General features: G+C 36.4%; 1 protein-coding gene across 2 annotated transcripts in view; it reads right to left on the reverse strand.

Annotated features, from left to right (window-relative positions):
* Positions 1 to 4,762: 4,762 nt before the first annotated feature.
* LOC129891188 (conserved oligomeric Golgi complex subunit 3-like) overlaps positions 4,763 to 20,163 on the reverse strand; it is a 34,778-nt gene continuing 19,377 nt past the window's right edge. The window contains exons 22-27 of one of the 2 annotated variants that reach the window (XM_055966465.1): positions 17,586 to 17,702; positions 14,525 to 14,617; positions 10,088 to 10,210; positions 9,768 to 9,868; positions 8,904 to 8,936; positions 4,763 to 5,422 (exon numbers count right to left, since the gene is read on the reverse strand). In XM_055966465.1, the coding sequence (XP_055822440.1) occupies positions 5,290 to 5,422; positions 8,904 to 8,936; positions 9,768 to 9,868; positions 10,088 to 10,210; positions 14,525 to 14,617; positions 17,586 to 17,702 (600 nt within the window). In that variant the 3' untranslated portion in view covers positions 4,763 to 5,289. The remainder of the gene's footprint in view (positions 5,423 to 8,903; positions 8,937 to 9,767; positions 9,869 to 10,087; positions 10,211 to 14,524; positions 14,618 to 17,585; positions 17,703 to 20,163) is intronic. The other variant, XM_055966464.1, reaches the window with a different exon arrangement.

Here is a 20,163-nt window from a genome sequence, read left to right on the forward strand (position 1 = left end):
TTTTGCTTTCTTTTCCACTTTGACTAATTTCCTGTCTAACACAGTAGAAAAGTTATTAAAAGATACTATCGTTTCTTAAAAACTAACATTAATTTATAGTTAAAAGCATCAAATGTGTCGTTTAATATCAACACATCAGATAATCAATTATATTGAACCATAATGAGATGAAAGGTATATGACTCATGATAGATATTCTGAGAGCAAATTTGGAAGGACTAATGGCCTATTTAGAGATTTCACATAAGGTGTGTCCTATTTCGCTTAGAAAGGAAAGTCGTTTGATGAAAGATGGATTTGTTATTGACAGATGTGTCAGATTGAAACACTTGAAGTTTGAGCGAAGACTTTTGAAGGGTCATTGAATTATTTTTAGAAAGTTATCTCAGTTTCTAGTCCGAGGGTACTTGGTTCAAAATAGTCTGAAGAATGAATATTTAAAAAGTTGACTGAATCAAAATATACCCCACATCCATTCTAGGGGTTCGAAGTTTGAAATAGTGGAAAAATCGAATTCTTATATAGGATTGCTTGCGTACGTATCTTGCTGGAACAAGAACAAGGTCAGACGTAGTTCGGACCACAAATTGATGGAATTTGCAGATAATATGAGATTATGTCAGGGATAGGCAAAGCCATTGAGACAAAAGACAACTAGACTCATCAGAAAAGATAGGAGCCAGTTCGTTATACTGGATCCTTAAGGAATCCTTCGTGTTTGTGATTCTCTTTGGAAAGACTTGTGCATGCTCTGTGTCAGGCATATTGGCTAAGGATGAATATTCTTATTTCACGAGACCTCTTTTATATGATGTCAAATTCAAAGTAGACGAGGAGACTACACAAGCTATGGCTTGGATTTCCTTCCTCGATCTTAAACCTACATAATTTTAAAAAGGAAGAACTCTTTACTATTGCTTTTGCAGATAATATGAGATTATGTCAGGGATAGGCAAAGCCATTGAGACAAAAGACAACTAGACTCATCAGAAAAGATAGGAGCCAGTTCGTTATACTGGATCCTTAAGGAATCCTTCGTGTTTGTGATTCTCTTTGGAAAGACTTGTGCATGCTCTGTGTCAGGCATATTGGCTAAGGATGAATATTCTTATTTCACGAGACCTCTTTTATATGATGTCAAATTCAAAGTAGACGAGGAGACTACACAAGCTATGGCTTGGATTTCCTTCCTCGATCTTAAACCTACATAATTTTAAAAAGGAAGAACTCTTTACTATTGCTTTTGCAGTTGGAAAGCCATTAAATTTAAATATTGCTATTATAAAACAATACTAGGCTGAGTTGTGCGAAAGTCAGAGTCCAAGTGGACCTCGTATTTGATTTTCTTAAATATGTGGAGATGGAGGTTGTCAATGAAGTTACTCAAGAGTCAAGGGTAGAACAGGTCAAAATTCATTATGATATGCTTCCTAAATATTGCAACATTGCAAGACACAAGTTCATGATAAAGAAGAGTGTAGAGTTTTGCATCCTGAATTAAGGAAAGTTGGCATTATAACTAAAGAAGATATAAATGCAAAAGAGGTACAACAAGGTAAAATAGAGAATCCATACAAAGATAATGAAAGTGACATCATTGAGACGGGAAGGAAAAGGGTGGTACGGAGATATTGGCATCCCATAAGTAGATTATTCACAATTGAGAGAAACTCAGACGAATTTTTGAGTAATAAGGCATATACTCTTGAGAAATGAGTGAGTACTGGTAATACCTTTGCTGCACTAACACCGGACAAAATTGGGGAGAGACAAGAGAAAGTCGATAGCAAGACCTTAGTATTAGATGAAGGGGAAAGACACATGAGTTTGAGAGGGACAATCGGACTAAGGTATCAGCAGGAATAGCACATGTTGGTCATGCAGGACAACGTCATTCCTCCACAAAATAATGGATCACTCAGGCTTTTGTTAATTGTCAAGAAAAGGGTTTAGAGAAAAATAACAACTTACAGCAAGGATATTAATTTTATTACAAACAACTCAAGGGGACAGTTTGCGGGAAATAATAATCAAGCATCTGGTAATGAAGACATTCATCTGGGACACCATGAAGTGGTAGGTGATATTGAGGTGTTGAATCAAGTATCCAATGCACTTGTAGAGAAATAGAAAATTACTCGTGGTGAGATACAGTTGAAGGAATCGAATATCAATGCAAGTATTCTTACCATTGATCAAGATGTAACAGCTATGGATATGGTGGGAAGAGAAAGAAGGGATGAAGATGACAGGGACCAGATATTGATGAAGGAATTGGCTGAAGCCCAATACCACATTCCTCTACAAATTGGGAAAAAATCAGTTCCAATGGAGAAATTACATGCTATAATTACTCATCAGATTCTAGTATATGTTCTTAGACATCAAAATGATAAAGATTATCAATGGTGTTCATTCTATCAACTTCATCCTTCATCCATAGTATCTTGAAAATTCTATTATTGTAGAAGATTTTCTTCACTGGTATAGATTCCACCCTCGAAGTTGGAGCCTGAGTATGGATAGGAGCTTTAAGAACATGTGCGTACTTAGCATGGAGAGGTCGAGCAATGTTGATATTATGATCGGTAGGCAAAACAGTAGGCTTGATAGACAAACTAGGGCTATTTGAGAGGGTAGTATCAGAAGTCTTATGGTATGATAGAGGTGGGAAACTAGCTTCATGTAGCAAGGTCAACTGGTCGGATTGAACATATCCGATGACGTTTAGGTAAAAAAAAAAATAGGGTTATTTGGGAGGGCATTTATTTTATCTTTCTTCGTTATAATCAATTGAATTATTTTCTACCATCTAATTTAATAATTGCCGCTGGCTTTAATCACAACCTTTGATCTTATCAATTAATGAACTCTTATGCTTATGACATTTTTAGCTCCTGATGACTACACGTAGCTTGTACTGGTGCGCTTTATCTCTCCGACAAACACCTTTCCCAATTTTTATTGGTAACACTTCGCATCTGTTTGAATATACGATTTCATCTCATGATTTGAAATTATAAGATGAAATTAACGTTTAAATATGTGATTTCATTTTATGATTTGAAATTCCAAAATTTTCAAAACGCTTGATTTAAAAATTTTATATTATGATTTCATATTTACAAATACAAAAATTGACTCACAAGTCTATATTTTATCGAAATCCACCATTTTATTTTTACATAATATTTTGCCAGAATACCTAACAAGTGATAAATACTCACTGAATATAAACATGATGATATAGTTACTAATGATATTGACCCACAAAATGACTCAATAAAATATAGTAAACTACAACTCATGCTCAATTTTACTTTTTTATTGAAGTAAAGTTTGATTAATAAATATTGTATTTTTTTATGATAGGTTTGTGATAATGTATTATACTTTTGTTATGAAGTTTTGCTTATTTGATAAAATTGGATACAAAAATTGAGATAATTTTGATAGTTTTCAAAACTTACAGAAATTTTATGTTTATGAGCAATAAATACAACTTAAAATTCAAATTTCATGTCCAACAATAATAATCAAATCTTTTACTTACCCACATTAATAATATTTTCATATTTCAGAACCTAAGAGTCAATTATTAAGCTTCAATCATCCTAGTAGTACGTTCTAAACATTTCTCATAGTAGCAAAAAAAAAAAAAAACATAACTTATGCGATAGAAAGAGAAGATGTCTGTTTTTTTTTTTCCTTTGGTGGTAAAGTTGTTGCTTACTAATCCTTTATTCGATTGTTGAAATGTGTGCAAAGCGAGTAGCGATCTCCCAGTCCAGGCAAAACTACTACATAAGGCACCGCGGAGAACAATATTTGCATCATTTAGTCCTACTCCCTTGGTTCATTTTTTATTTGTTCATTTTTTAAAAAATAAATTCACTTTTATTTGTCCATTATTTTAAAAATAGATATTTACTTTAACTTATTACTTTTAACATATTAAAAAAAGATAATTATTTTTTCATATTTTACACTTATCATTAATTGCTTCTTCCCCAATCATTTTCCAAGATCTAATACTAAATTAATAGGGATGGTATAGTAAAATAGTCATGTCAATTATTATTTTCTTAATGATTGTACTAAATCAAAATATGACACATAAAAGTGAACCTAAAGAGTATTTGGCAATATTTCCTTTTGATAAAAAAAAAAGATTCATATTTTTTCGTAACAAGAAGCTTGTTTTGATGGCAATCGTTTTTTTATGGTAATCGTTGGTCACTTTCTTAATTAGAAGGCCTGATGCAATTATACCTTTCTGTTCTCACTACTACTTACTATTACACAAGGGCTACTATTGCTACTAAAGCTTATTAGTAGAGCTAGAAGAGTGAAGATATAGAATAGTTAAATGCACTCAAATCTGTTTATGAGACCATGCAGGGAAGAAGAGGGAAAATTGGATCTTGTTTCCTCATGGTTTCTTAGAAATTTTTGTTACTCCTTTGAAAATTTTGATAAAATAATATTGCCCTTTTAACATCCAGACTCGATTATCCAATATCACAAAATGCTTTAATCTCATTACAAAAGAAAGGTAGGGCTTAAAGTTGAGGGTTTTCACTTCCATGTCCCAGCTTATCGAAGCTTATTTTATAGCTAGACAAATATTACTGACATGTTTAAATATCAAAGTTTCAAAAAAATTATAACACCAACAAATTTTATAATATGTTTACGATCATGTCTCAAATGTTTTCATTTTTTAATTAAATTGTATCAAGTCAAACTATGACAATCAAAGTAAAGCGGAACAGAGGGTAGTAGTAAAATTAACCAAGTGGCGGTAAAATCTTGGATCTGCATCTACAGTGAGATGTTTACATGGCATACAAGAAGAATTTTCAAATACGAAGGTAATGAAAACCCCAAATATGACACCAATAGCGCAAAGCCTAAAGTTCAAATTTACTTACTAGATACTACTGTGAATTGAATGTTACCACAGCAAAAAGAGTGATGCATTGGAGTTCTGTTCACAGCCTGAGGGAATCGATGGAAAATTCTTCTGATAATGACAAATCCGGAAGCCAACTCTTTAAGTTGTTCCTTCAGTAAAGCTTTACATGTATGATCTATAATCACCATAGGATCGATGTATATGAATTGCACTGGGTTTAAAACCTTCCCCCATACCAAAAAGTTCCGGGAACCTCCACCACGATAAATTCTTGTATCACAGAAGTCGAAATTGAAGAAAGTACTGCTTTGGGAGCTCATCGTAGAAGCTTTATGATAACTACTAAATGATATTTCTATAACGGAAGCTCATTATAGAAGCTTATCTAGTTTAGCTTCCAAATCCTGCATTGAAACCATCTTGACAAGGTCTTGTCTATCCTCAGGTGTATATTCTTTTTTCAGAAGGGATAGCACTTGAACGTGTGCTTCCAATATATTAGTCCTGCACAAATATGAAAACTGATTTAGAGTCTCAGAATCCTTTAAATGATAAAGAAGTACAAAATACAGAATTTGCAACAATACAAAGCATGACTTTAACACACAAAGATTAAATAAATGTGTAGTTTGTATATTTCCTTAATGCTTTGACCTTAACCCAGAGACTTTAAATAAATGTGTTGTTTTTATATTTCCTAAACAATTATGTCATTCTTTTAGGAAGCCATCGTCTTCAGTTAAATTTTCTGGCACACCCCCTATGCATAGGCTGTAGCTTATTGTGACCATAAATACATAATGAAAAGGAAACCGGGACAAAAATTTCAACATGTTGTCTCTCATTAGGGAATGAACAAGATTATGCTGGGAATGAACATCAGAAAGGAGAACTATTGTTTCTTTATGTCTGAACAGCATGGATTTATCAATCTAATTTTGGATACTTAAACCCACCAGAGGACACATCAAGACACAAAGTATAGTTAGAATATTAATGTAATTACGTCCTACATATAACAACTATGGCCTTAGCCTCAAACTCTCTCAAGAGTTACACTCAAATATCAAAATAGTCCAACTCTAAAGGAGCTATTCTCCATTATTTATAGCCTAAGTTAGCTATTACATAAATTCTCTTACTGAAACAAGGATCTTCTTAAGCATGAGGGTTTGAAAGTAGAGGCAATACACAACCTATTCAACTAGCCGATCAGAATCATCCACCAAGTGGTAATTCCCATTCGATAGTACCAAGGTATGCAAGGATGGATTTTCCTACTTATGAAGGCTCCAACGACCCATTAATGTGGGTGTATCGCTGTGAACAATTATTTTAAAAATCAACATACAACAGAAGTGGAAAAGGTTGGAGTGGCTAGGTTTCACATGTTGGGAGAAGCACAATTATGGTATCATCAACTTAAACAAGTAAAGGGCCCAATGAGTTGGGAAGAATTTCAGAAACGTTGTTTCTAACGATTTGGACCTCCTGAAAGTAGTAACCCGGTGGAAAATTGGTCACGCTTTGACAAGCTGGTATAGTTGAAATTTATCGATGTCAGTTTCATGAAAAGCTTGCTAGGGCTGATGAGCTTATTCCAGAACACTTGCACGTGGGAATATTTGTGGTGGGATTGGATGATTCAATCAAAATGAATGTGCAGTTGCTCAAACCACCTGACTTATCGATGGCCATGAGTGTATCTAGGTCTTTAGAACAAAATCATCAACTGCAACAAGTAAATAATATTAGCAAGGGGGCATGGCAGCAATCTCGGACAAGTCTTGGCAGCACAATAAACTCGGTAAAATCTGCTACTAGTTTAGTCGACTCATTTACCTCGAGTAATACCCAAACCAGCAACCAAACCCTTTGTGTCAAGCGATTAACTCGTGCAGAAATGGCAGAGAAGAGCTAAGGGATTATGCTATAATTGTAACAAACAATATTCAACCATTCAGCGGTGCAAACGACTTTTCTGGCAGGAATTGGATGATCCGGCTGACAACACTATTCTAGAAGTTCCAGATGATTGCCGTGAAATTCGAACTTGAGGACAAGCTCTTTCAACATGAGGGGGTAATGTTGTGGCTGTGTTAGAAGCCAATTAAATTAAGTATTTAATTATATTTTTAGTAGTAAGGGTAGAAGGCTAGCAGGGGTAGAATGTTGTATTTCCCTGTGATGGTTTAGGGTGGGTGTTAGGTCTAGGCAGGCCTGCTTAGTTGTCTTGTTAGTGCCCCCTGACTGGCACTTTTTGATATTGGTTTTGTTCTTTGTCTTGTAGAATTTGCAGCGCTTCTTGTTTTAGCCGATATGGTGTGTATGTATATATATATTGTTGTTCTCTCTTTCTCGGGACAGGTACTTTTGAACCGAGGGTCTTTCGAAAACAGCCTCTCGTGGTAAGGTCTGCGTACATCTACCCTCCTCAGACCCCACTCGTGGGATTTCACTAGGTATGTTGTTGTTGTTGTTGCAGCTTTCTTTTTTATTCTAGAATAGGATTTATGTTTCATAACTTCATAAGGATTAGTTTAAGCTAAATTTATTAGTTTCGAATAGCATTTAGGTTTCCTACTTGCACAAGGATTTGACTTCACATTGTTGTAATAAGACTCCTATTTAAAGGGGTTTCTGATGAATAAATCATTAAGTCGTATTTTAATAAAAACAAGAGATCTGAGTTCTCTCTTCTATTGAACTCTAAGATTTCAGCCTCCCTTCAACGAGCTAAAGTTATATACAAAATAAGTCAATCTAGGAATTCAAACAAAGGCAAGGGAAAGTCAAAGTCAAATGATTCAGATTATGTTGTTCATCATCCTATGACTCGATCCTTCTCTAAGAATCCTAACAGCCATACTTTTTAAGTCTCAGCCTTTACATCTTCTTTAGATCATCCTCATATCTCTAAGGTCTTACCTATATCGACTTTTCCCAACTTATCATTGTCGTCCACGTCAAGCACCAAGATCAAGATGATTCACATCGTGCGACAGACCCTGCACCTACCACGGACTTGTCTCCTCCTAGTCAATCGATTACACTTCAAAAAGGTATACAATCAACCCCCACTATACATTTTTAAGTTATCATCGTGTGTCATCACCCCATTATGCCTTTGTATCATTTTTGTCATCTATTTTCATCCCTAAATCTACAGGTGAAGCACTTTCTCACTTGTTGTCACGGTGTACTTGGATATTTGAGCTTTGATTACAGTGTTACTTCTTCCTCATGGTTGAGATAGAATAGGTTTGTTTGTTTCTTTCCATAGTTGTTTGTCATTGACTCTTTATCATCTAGACATTAAAAATGTTTTTTCTCCACAGCGACCTTGAAGATGAGATTTATATGGAGTAACCACCTGGTTTTGTTTCTTAGGGAGGATCTAGTGCTCTTGTATATCGTCTCAAACTGTCTCCACAAGCCTAGTTTGGCAAGTCTAAACACATTTATTCAAGTGTTCGGCATGACTTGTAGTGAAGCTGATTACTCTGTGTTTTATCTACATTCGACTCTCAATCAGTGTATTTAGTTGGTGGTTTATGTTAACGATATTGTTATTAATGGCAATGATCAGGATAGTATCACTAGTCTGAAGCAACATCTCTTTCAACACTTCCAGACTAAGGATTTAGGAAGATTGAAGCTTTTCTGAGTATCGAGGTCTCTCTGTCTAGATCACATATTGTTATATAACAACGGAAGTATGTTTTAGATATTTTCCGAGTAAAATTATGTCTTGGAAAAGCAAGAACCTAAGTATGGTTACTCAATCTAGTTTGGATGAAACAGTTGCTCAGAGAATTGAAATTTGAAGAAATCAATCAAATGGAACTTGGTTGTGATAATCAAACTGCCTTTAATATTGCTCCAAATCTGATGTTCCGTTGGAGGACTAAACACATTAAGATTGAATGTCACTTCATCAGAGAAAAAAATAAGTTGCACAAACTCTTCACTTTTGGTGTCATACCTGTGCCGGCACGACACGGTGTGCATGTGGGATCTGTACCAGATATGATCAATCAATTTTGGATACTTTCACCAAAATAGATAGAGAAATTTGACACAGATACACTGATTTCTAAAATCAAAACAAAAGATAAGGTGAAATCATAATTCAGGTTAATCTTTTTTTATCATCAAAAGATATTTGTACTAATAAGTTTGCAACCAGAAGGTGCTTTAAAGATATTTCCAGATCAATAGCAGTGTTGAATGTGCAATTAACTCAAGAAGTCTATAATGGTTTCTATATGATTTGTAATAGTCATGTTACACCTAAAAATAGTAAGGAGACGCATTACTTAATAATAATCATATTCAAACTTGCACTCAAAAGTTGGTGCATTCCTTTACTTCCAAATAGTCCACCATAATTCAGACATATTTTCGCAACTCTACTTAAAGATATTTGAATTATTTTTAGTAAAATCCTCGCACTTGTATCCATAATTGAATTCATACCCCCGAATCTTAAAATTAAAGTCATGAAGGATCCGACTTCTAGATCTACACCCGTATCGGACACCCGCAACCAAGTCCGAGCAACTTAGCTCTTGGGAGATACTGTTACAAGTTTGTGAAATCAAATAATCAGCTTGCACGTGTTTTCACCTAGTCCCTCATTGGTCCTCATATTAGTTAAATCTATAACAATCTCGGTATATATTGTCTTACATGTAAAAGGATTGTAATGTATGGGTTCATTGTAGTAATGTGATTTACACAATTTAATAATATTTTCTTGTGCCTTTACTTCTCACAAGTACAAAGATTTAAAAGATTAACAAATTAAACAAGTTTTATCACGCTATAACTGTACAAAAGATCTTACTTAATGGGTTTGAAAAGTATTGCACGGGTCGATGAATTCTGCAGATAGAGCCTCATTTTTACCAACACCCTAGGCAAATCTTCATCTATTGCTGTGTTGACCTGTGCCGAATAAATGGATCAGCATGTAAGTCGAAAGAGAGGGAAACACTGATTGAATAACAAAAGATCAGCAGGCATGATGTTTGTTGATTAAAAACCAGCAAAAATTGATTGGTTTGGTTATTTTGGTTCATTCAGCAATTTGTGTAAAACAAAATCAGTGTTGCACAAAGGTTTTTTCTTTAATTCAACAAAAAATAAGCTTATCTATATGTTTACCTTCTGAAGGAGCTCCGCAATCTTTTCTGGTGAAGCAAAAGCATGATCCTTGAGTGGCTTTGCAATCCCAGACTCCAGTTTTTGATTTTGACTACCAGATAATGCAACTTTAACAGCCGTAACCTATAGACATTTCATACCGAATAGTTAAACTCTTAAAAAAATAAATCCATAAGGAAATGAACAAATCTGCAAGGTCGTAAAAACATCAGATTTCGATTCCAACACTTGAGCTCACAGCTGCATTCAGACCTCTGAATAAAAGTCCTATTACTGCTTCCCATGTCCATAAGTAAAACATCTCAGGTAAAATACCAATGAAATTGATTCACAATAGAGACAGTGTGGGGCCATACCACCACCACCACCCAATGCAAAAACCGACATTGTCGAGTACAATTGCGCTAATTAAATCACTTCTGGTTTTTGTACAAAAGAGGGTCGCATTGTATTGAAAATCAGCAAAAGGGCTACGACGGTACCATATTTACACATTCGAAAAAAGCAAAAGTATGTCTTATTTCATTTTACAAGGATTTTATGTTGTCTACTAAGGAATCAGCATGATCTGATTAAATAACTGATGGTATTTGTAGCTAGTTACCTGAAATATAGATAACAAGTGGTATTGTAGCTAGTTACCTTGATTATAGATTTCACGTTGGTGGTTCTTGTGTTATACATGATATAGTGATGACTATATAAAATTTTGGAGGGGTTAGCTCATAGGTTGAGGGACTTGTGTCTTACGTATAAGTCGAGCCCTAGCCCAAGTGAACTATGTCCAATATTTAAGTGGGGAAGGGTGGAGAGTGGTCCCATCATCCTTGAATTTCGAAGGTTGCAGTTGGTCCATTGGATTGGCTCCAGACAAATTTATCGTGCATAAGAAAAAAAAAACAACCATTTTCAGTTTGTCCAATATTTTTGCGACTCGTGAGTTTTTAACCATCTCCTTGTAGTACCAGATTCCTAAGAATAAAGGAGACAGGTAAAGAGCTAAAGTTCTTCCCAAAAATTCTCCTTAGACCCCTCCCACAGACCATAACCCCCTCCCAGAAATCCCCACAGCATCCCATCCATTTCCAGTGTTTCTAAATTGAGCTGCTAACATAAACTCACTTATCTTTACCTCCACAATCTCTAATTTCCTCTCATCCCATATAAGTATTATTCCTCCAATGTTCTTCCCTACCCCTTAACACACACACTTCTCACAATATTATCTGACACCTCCATTTCAGTTTCTAAAAAAAGCGTAGATTTACCCCCATTCTCTTATGCCTATCTTGATGATGACCCTTTTTGTTCGGATTCACTCATCCCTCTCATATTACAACTATCTATCCTAATATCCACTGACCACATCTTTTTATTTCCCCTAACCTTCACCTCCTACCCTTCCTTTTCCTTTCCCCTATCCCTATTCCTCCTTCCATACACCATTATGTTTTCCTCCACTATGTTACCACCTAATTCCTCTTCCTCAAAGTTGTGTCAACACTTGCTGCACCACCACCTCCACTTGACACTTGTTCTATGTCATGTAAGGGGTCAAGAACTTCCAAAGTTAAGATATTTATCCCTGGCTCATTTTGTTAACTTCTTCTCCCTTCAATGATTGCTAAAGGTTGAGGATGTTCCTCCCTTCCATTTGAATCCCCCATTTCCCAACTCTTTGCCCAATGCTAGAGCCACCACATGTAACAATTCCTTCAGAACAAGTGAATTTGACAGTTGCCCCCAATTATTGGCTTTAGTATACTATCCATTCAGCCCATCCACCACTTCCACAATCCCCTCAACCTCCTTTTCCACTTAAGTTTATGTAAAAACCCAAAGAGCCCCCCTCCTTGTTTTCCACTTCTCCAGCTGGTCTGGCATCGTTCACATACCCATTGGCTACATTAGCACCATTCAGTCTGGGTTTAATCCTAGCCTGGGTTTAATCCTTGAAGAAGACCCACGGTTGTGCCTCCCTTCCAATTTGCTACCAATCCTTCCCCTTCATTTTCGTGTGTTTTCCATGTTCTGTGACTTCAGAAAAGTCAGGCCGTATCATGCATACTATAAACAACATTAATAAATCCCCCACATAGCTCTCCAACCTTGTTGAATAGATCTGGGTATGAGTAACTTAGCACAGCAAAGGAGAAGATCTGGATCAGGGGTTTCCAAGAGGGAGACTTAAACAACAGGGAGATCACAGACCTCCAATATGCGGATGATACTCTGGTAATTTGTGAGGCAGAAGAACAAATCAGGACTATGAAGGTGATCTTGTCATATTTAAAGTAGTGTCAGGGCTGCATATCAACTGGGGGGGGGGGGGGGTTCAATTAGCCTATCAACACAGTGACTGAAATTGAAGGCCTAGCCAATATACTGGGAGGCAGGGTTGGTGAGCTTCCAACTACTTACCTAGGTATGCCTTTGAGGGCCACAAGCAAATCAAAAGGGGTCTGGAATGGAGTATTGGAGAAGTGTGAGAAGATACTTGCCACTGGGAGGCAAATTGACTAGTAAATAGTGTACTTGATACACTACCCTCCTACATGATGTTTGTATTACCTATGCCCGCTAGTGTGTCCAAATGCATTGATGCTCTTAGGGGAAAGTTCCTATGGCAAGGCAATGAAGACAAGGGAAAATTCCACTTAGTGAAGTGGGACGAATTAATAGTGAGCAAGAAAACAGGGTGCTTGGGTATCAGGAATCTGAAGAAACAAACCAAAGCCTGACGTTGAAATGGTTATGGAAGTTTGCAAAAGGCCATTGGCATGCTATGGAAGGATGTGATAACTGCTTAGTATGGGATGGAGGATAAGTGGATGACAAAATAAGTGACCATTCCATATAGCTGCACTGTATGGAGGGCCATTAGAAATCTTTGGCCAATGCTACAAGCAAGAACCAGAGTGAAGGTGGGATATGGCATGAAGACCTTCTGGGAAGACAAGTGAAATGGAACAGTGGTCTTGAAACAAGCACACCATGATCTGTTTACACTATGTCAACTGCAACACGCCACTGTAACTTCCATGTGGACTGGGCAGCAATGGACTCTTGGCCTAAGAAGACAGCTAAATGATTGGGAGATTGGAAATGTGGCAGAGCTGCCCTGTTCTTTAGCAGTCTACAGAAGTCTTAATGAGGATAATGACCTGTTGATATGGCAGGAAGACAACAAAGGGGTCTTCTTTTTCAAGTCTGCTTATAAGGCCCTTAACATGACAAGGGAACAGAAGAACGATTTGCCCTGGAAGATGATATGGAAACCTAAGGTGCCTTACAAAGTGTACTGTTTCACTTGGCTTTTGGCAAAGGAAGCAATTCTAACACATGAGAACCTGAACAAGAAAGGCTATCAGTTGGCCTCTAGGTGCTATCTATGTGGAGAACAAGCTGAGATGGTCAACCATCATTAATTACATTGTAAATGAACAGACCGGCTATGCAGAATGTTCATTAGCCTGAAGGGGATCAGGTGGGTGAAACCAGGAAGCATTAGAGGGGTACTCAGATAGAAGATTGTCCAAGCTTGTATTTGGTGGTCAATCTGGAAAGAGAAAAACAATAGGAGTTTTGAGAATGTATATAACAGTCTACAGGAGGTCAAAATGAAGTGCCTAGATTCATTTTATTTTTGGTGTAAACATAGTTTATTAGCTCAAACAGAAGGACATCTTACATGTAAACAAAATATAGTTTTGAGCTTCTGATAGATTGTAATATTTTTGAAGGGGAACTACACTTTTGGTTGTAGTATATCTGTGGATATATAAAGTAATGTTACCAGTTTCACAAAAAAAAAAAAAACCTACTTCCCAAAGCATGGTGGGCTTGGGAATCAAGGATTTGGGTACACACAAATATGCATGATAATGAAATGGTTATGGAGATACAATACGGAAAATCCAGGTTTATAAAAGTCAGTTGTACAGCCTGGAATCCGTTAATTAGACAAAGTGTTTATGTTTTCTTATAATACTACGAAGCTACAACAGTTTCAAATGGAAGTTATAAGACAAAAAAGAGACATAGGTAATATGTCCCAAACTCCAATGTAAAAGGTATAGACACAGCTGGTAAGATTCAATATCAAAATTAGATGAGAAAAAGATGGCGGGGAATAAATCATATAGACATGTATGAAAGAAGTTGAAAGTATACAAGGAGATGACAGCTTTTGAGCAATTAAAATTTAATGAGAACTTGATTAATTATTTATAAATAGTGCAAAGTTACACTTATAATGAATGTGATACGTGACCTTCGGCTCAGGGAAAAAGAAATAGCAAGTAAAGAAGCCAAGGAGAAGAGAAGGTACCCTGATAGAAATCGTTAATTATTTAAAGAACAAAGTTAAAAATGTCGAAAGATTGCTCCTACAAATAAAGAAAAGAACAAAAGACGAAAATGGAAAACAAAACTAACCTTTGTCACAAAAGAAAGCAATGGTTCCACAACTAACTTAGTCACTGACATAATGAACTCCTCGCATGTAGTTTTCAGGCTTTTCTCCAATTCCTGCATTCAAAGAAGCTTTATACAAATTGAACTTCTAAAAATTTTGTATCCATCATTCATATAGCCATCTATTTCACCCTGCCCAACTATTTCCAGGGATGAGGATTGATAAAGTCACATCTTTCCATGTAAGTGTCGATACCCTTGTTTCAAAGAAGGTAGAGGGCAAGCAGATGGTAAAATAAGAAAGGAAGGATAACATATAATCAAGCATAACTGGACAAAGAGGAGAACATAAACCTGTTTTACCACCCTTCCACCTGTACCTAACTTTAAAAATTACAACAAAATATCTAGTGTAGCCCCACAAAGTGGGGTCTGGAGGGTGGTGTTTACATAAACCTTACTTCTACCTTAGAGGTGAGGTAGAGATGTTGTTTCCGATATACCATCGGCTCAACACAAAAACAGTTTAAGTGACAATAGATAGTAACAAAAACAACAGATAGTAGAAGAACAGTACTGCCATAAAATAATACTATAATCAAACTAGTAAGGGTTTCTATGGGACAAAAGAGGCCCAAAATGTTTTCATAAAGTTAGACATGATACTCGCCTGCTGAATTGGAAGAATCAATAGAAGTCCATGCATCATTAAGAAAACCCCAAAAACACCGAATCAAAACCATGGTTAAGATGTATATAGGGAAAAAAGGACCCATAAAAGTCAACAAATGATACTTACCTGTGAATTAGAAGAAACAACATATTTCATAGGCTATCTTATCCCTCTAGGAAAGGGCTAGAACATAATAACTATATCACTTATATGTTGGTATTTTAAAAAAATGGTGTAGCAAAAGAGGGTTGAAATGTCTCTTAATAATTTTATCAAGATAGAAGGACCTTAAATAGCCAACTTAAAACACAATATATGTGTAATTTAAAATTCAAACAACCTAAAATATTTCAACAACTAAACAAAACCTAATAGAAATTTAAAAAATTTAAATCATCCAAAAACTTGCAACTTATTTTGCTAAAGAGAAAATTACTGCAATAACTACAAGCAATTTTCAACAGTCCTCCTTTGCTTCAGTTGTTGCAATTTAAAAAAGTTGATTCTCCTCAATTCTTGATTTTATTGTTTGTGCTTGAGGATTGTTTTGAGTATTTTGAACTTGCACACTTTCGTAACATAACTTTATTTTCTTCTTCTTTTTTCTTCTTTTGATTTTGTAATTAAAAGATACCCTCACTAACTTTGTCTTTGTCCGGGAAGCTTTTTTGAAAATGTTTTAATGTGTACATTGATAGGATTTGGAGGAAGTGTTTGTAAGAATTGTTCTTCCATTACAACATTCCATAAATCATAAGTTTCAAACTATGATTTCATTCTTACAAACCACATTTGATTGTTGTTGTTGGTGAAAATTTATGGGGCGTTGAAAAGACAGTTGTTTACCACGGTTGAAAATAGCATGTGCATTGAAAATAAGCACGGGATGAAAATGGGTTAAAAATAGCCCTGACGGATTAAAAGTGGATTGAAAATAGCCCTGACGTTAAAAGTGGGTTGAAAATAGCCATGATAGATTAAAAGTGGGTTGAGAATAGCCTTGATGGATCAAAAATGGGATGAAAATAGTTCTTTAGAAGAACTCATAGATCCCGTATGATCAATAAGGCTCCAATACCACTGTTGGTTTTTTCTTAAAAGATGGGGCAGCAAAAAAGGTTGAAAATGTCTCTCAATAATTTTATTAAGCATAGTAAGGCCTTAAATAGCCAACTTAAGCAAAATATCTGCATAATTTAAAATTCAAACAACCTAAAATATCTCAACAACTAAACAAAACCTACTAGAAATTTAGAATTTACAATCATCCTAAAACTTGCAACTTATTTTGCTAAAAAGAAAATTACTGCATTAACTAAAAGCAATTTTCAACAAGCATGACCTAGGCGCCAATTCCTTTTGTTTAGAAAAAGAATCTGAAGCTGCCATCAGAATCACATCTTCAATGCTGAACCAATGCTTTGGAGAAGCTCTCAAGCATCATTCCTTTAGCCAAATAAACGTGTAAAATACTTAAAGGGTAGTTTACACTCATGAGGTATTTTTTGGGGATTTAAACGTGAAATGTAAGGAAGGGACTCGAAAACGGAAACTAGAACTAAAAGGATTCTCAGATATCAAAAAGAACTTAACTAAAGGAGTTAGTTTACAAACAGGGTCCCAACAGAGAAAAAATGGGAAGGAAGGGAAGATCACAGTGGTACCAGAAGTCCAGAACAAGGGACCACAAATTTTCTGAACATGTGGCGAATAACAATCTAACAATTTAAAAAGGGCATAAATCAAGGGTTCTCGGAAATAATTAATCATTAGCAGCATGAATCAGTCAGCTACTAATAAACAAGGATCAACAGAGCTCTTGAAGGGACACTCACTAGAGTGTACAATGTATTGCCACTCACTGTTCAGAACTTGAGAATGCATGCTTCCTAGATGTCTTTTTTTTCTTTGTAATTTGGATTGTGAATGAACTATGGTATTCGACATTATCTTATTCAATACCCTCCAATTGTTTACCAATCTATGGTATCACTAAGCAAAGAACTGAGGAACAGATTGCAGAACAAAAAAGTGAAATGACTTTGCAACAGGTTCAATATTATATTTGATTTTATGAATTTCTGTGAACACTTTTCTATACTGAAATTCACCTACGTGAAATAACATTTTGAGCAAGCATAACCGGTCCCAAGTATGGATAAACCAGAAGTGTGATGCAGGTTAATAGTTAGAATTGTCAAATAATGATGACTGTCGATAATAACAAGTTTGAAATTTAGGTGTAGATTGATTAATTAAGTGATAATTGTTTATACATGAGAGTCAACCAAAATGCATGAAGATTAGTCTTTTTTTATGAGACGAGAGAACTAAATAAAATGAACTACAATCCATTGATACAAAAAGATACTCAAGTGAAAACTACTGTAAACTAAGTGGATCAGGTACCTTCTTGGCGTCAATTTGACTTTCCAAAACTCGCGGAGATAAAGTTCTAGCTAATGAAGTTGATCTCGACCAGTCAAACACTGATGCCTGACCCCTTAGAATCCGCCTCAGATGCTCCTGGAAATTTATAAAAAGAAAGTTTTACAATCTAACAGTCAATCTAAAGCTAAGAAATTGGGCACATGTAGCATGAGATTTGAAGGCTTAAACTGATGGTCCATTCCACTACAGAATAGGAGACAGTCAACGGCCTTGAGATGAGATTAGACAATATTTTGATTATAACCGAGAAATCTCCGAGGATCAGTTACGCACGGTTCAAAGCTCAGATTTGAAGGCTTATACAGATGGTCCATTCCACTACAGAATTATTTTTTTTGAGGTGGTCAATCATTTTGTTAACAAATGGGGAAAACCCCCGTATATCAAAAGACGAGAACCTACGTCAAAATATGGTTCTAAACAAAAGAGATTCAATCCTCTATGCAAATAAGGACCTCGAAAGTACACCAAAGGATGCTAGAGACAAAACGCTACTCTGCAATTATACGAAGTGTTGCTCCACCCCTTTGAATGCCCTCCTATTTCTCTCTTTCCAAATGGCGCATATGGTTGCTAAAGGGGCAACACTCCATGCCCTTGAGCTTCTCCTCCCCCTCCTATGAGTCCAACTTAGCAAAGCCTCCTTCACTGTGGCCAGCATCCATCTTTGTCATGCCTCCTACATTGTGCCCAGCATCACCCTTTAGCAAATAAGGACCTCGAAAGTACACCAAATAGAAACTAGAGACAAAACGCTACTCTGCAATTATACGAAGTCTTGTTCCACCCCTTCGAATGCCCTCCTATTTCTCTCTTTCCAAATGGCGCACATGATTGCTAAAGGGACAACACTCCATGCCCTTGAGCTTCTCTTCCCCCTCCTAGGAGTCCAACTTAGTAATGCCGCCTTCACTGTGGCCGGCATCCATCTTTGTCATACCTCCTCCACTGTGCCCGGCATCACCTATTGCATCCTAAACAAGTTGAAGGTCACCCTCCATAACCGATTAGCCACGTTGTTTTTCTCCTGCACTCTTACCCATAAAGCACCAACTAACATAGGTGATCCTCCTCTTCCTCAAATTTTTTGCTTTTAAGATTGCACCCTTCCCGCCAACCACAGAAAGAAACACACCTTCCTCAAAGCTCTAGGGATCTAAATAGTGTCTTGAGGGAAAGTATCTTCCCCTCTCACTAGTAATCTCTAATAAACAAGAGCTAACAATGGATAATCCATCTCCACTCTCTCACCATCTCGATACATCCGATAAATTATAGGATTGGTCGGCCCATGTGAAAACTCCATCAGATTGTGAAATTCTTCCATCTCCGAGGGCTATAGGTTCCTACCAAATCTTAAGTCCTTGTGAATATCCCCCTAGTGAGACCCACTAATTTGTTGGACTATCTTCTCTCATTGGCAAGATACATGATATAAATAAGGAAAAACTTCCCTTAACTTGCTCTCCCCACACCACTTATGTGCCCAGAAGCTAATCTTTCTTCTGTCCTCTACCTTAAAGGAAACATGTCTACAAAAATCTGTTCACCCCTTCATAATACTCCTCCACAAAGGCACAAACCATACCTATACACAGTTATAATGTTTCTAGTCCTCTCTCCCTTCCATCATACAATACTTTTCCTCTACCATCTCCCTCCAAAAAGCATTCTCCTCCGCTCCAAATCTCCATATCCACTCCTGACTTCCCTAACACAACTTAATTAAACACCTTGAGGTCTTTCACACCAAGTCTTCCCCATTCCTTTGGAGAAGTGACAAATTCCTAGTTCAAAAAATGTAGCGTATTCCGATGTGTCCCATAAAGAGTTACGTTGAAGACGTTATAACCTATCAGTTACTTTGTCGGGGGCCTGCAAAATGACATGAAATATGTAGTTTGATAGAGTGCCTTTGATCAACACTTCCTTCCCCTCTTTCAACAAATACATCTTTTGCCATCGTGCTAGCAACTTCTCTACTCTCTCGATTATCGGATTCCACACTGCAACGTCTTTGCTGGAAGCACCCACTAGAAGTATCAAAAGGTAGATAAGAAATAGGTATAATACCCACCTTGCAATTTCAACATATGTGCTATCTCCTCAATATCGTTCACTACTCCTATCGTAGTGATCTCACATTTTCTAAGATTAATCTGAAGGCTTGACACAACCTGAAACCGAATAGGAACTTGTCTCAAATGATCTAGCTGGGACAACTCTACATCACAGAAGATCAACATATCATTTTTGAATAAAAGATGTGTAACTATCACATTGATGTGCCCTTTACAGAAATCATCAAAACCCTTCAAAAGATCTCCACTAAACACCCTATCCATCATTTTTCTCAAAGATTTCATAAGCAAGATGAATAAAATAGTAGACAAAGGATCCCCATGTCTCAAGCTCCTCAAACTCCCAAAGAAACTGCATGGACTCCCGTTCACCAATACAGAGAAGCTTGTAGTAGAAATGCAAAACATGATCCATCTCTTCCACTTATTTCTAAAACCCATCTTCGACATAATAA

This window comes from Solanum dulcamara, chromosome 6, assembly GCF_947179165.1.
Source record: "Solanum dulcamara chromosome 6, daSolDulc1.2, whole genome shotgun sequence".
In the NCBI taxonomy this organism is placed as follows: domain Eukaryota; kingdom Viridiplantae; phylum Streptophyta; class Magnoliopsida; order Solanales; family Solanaceae; genus Solanum; species Solanum dulcamara.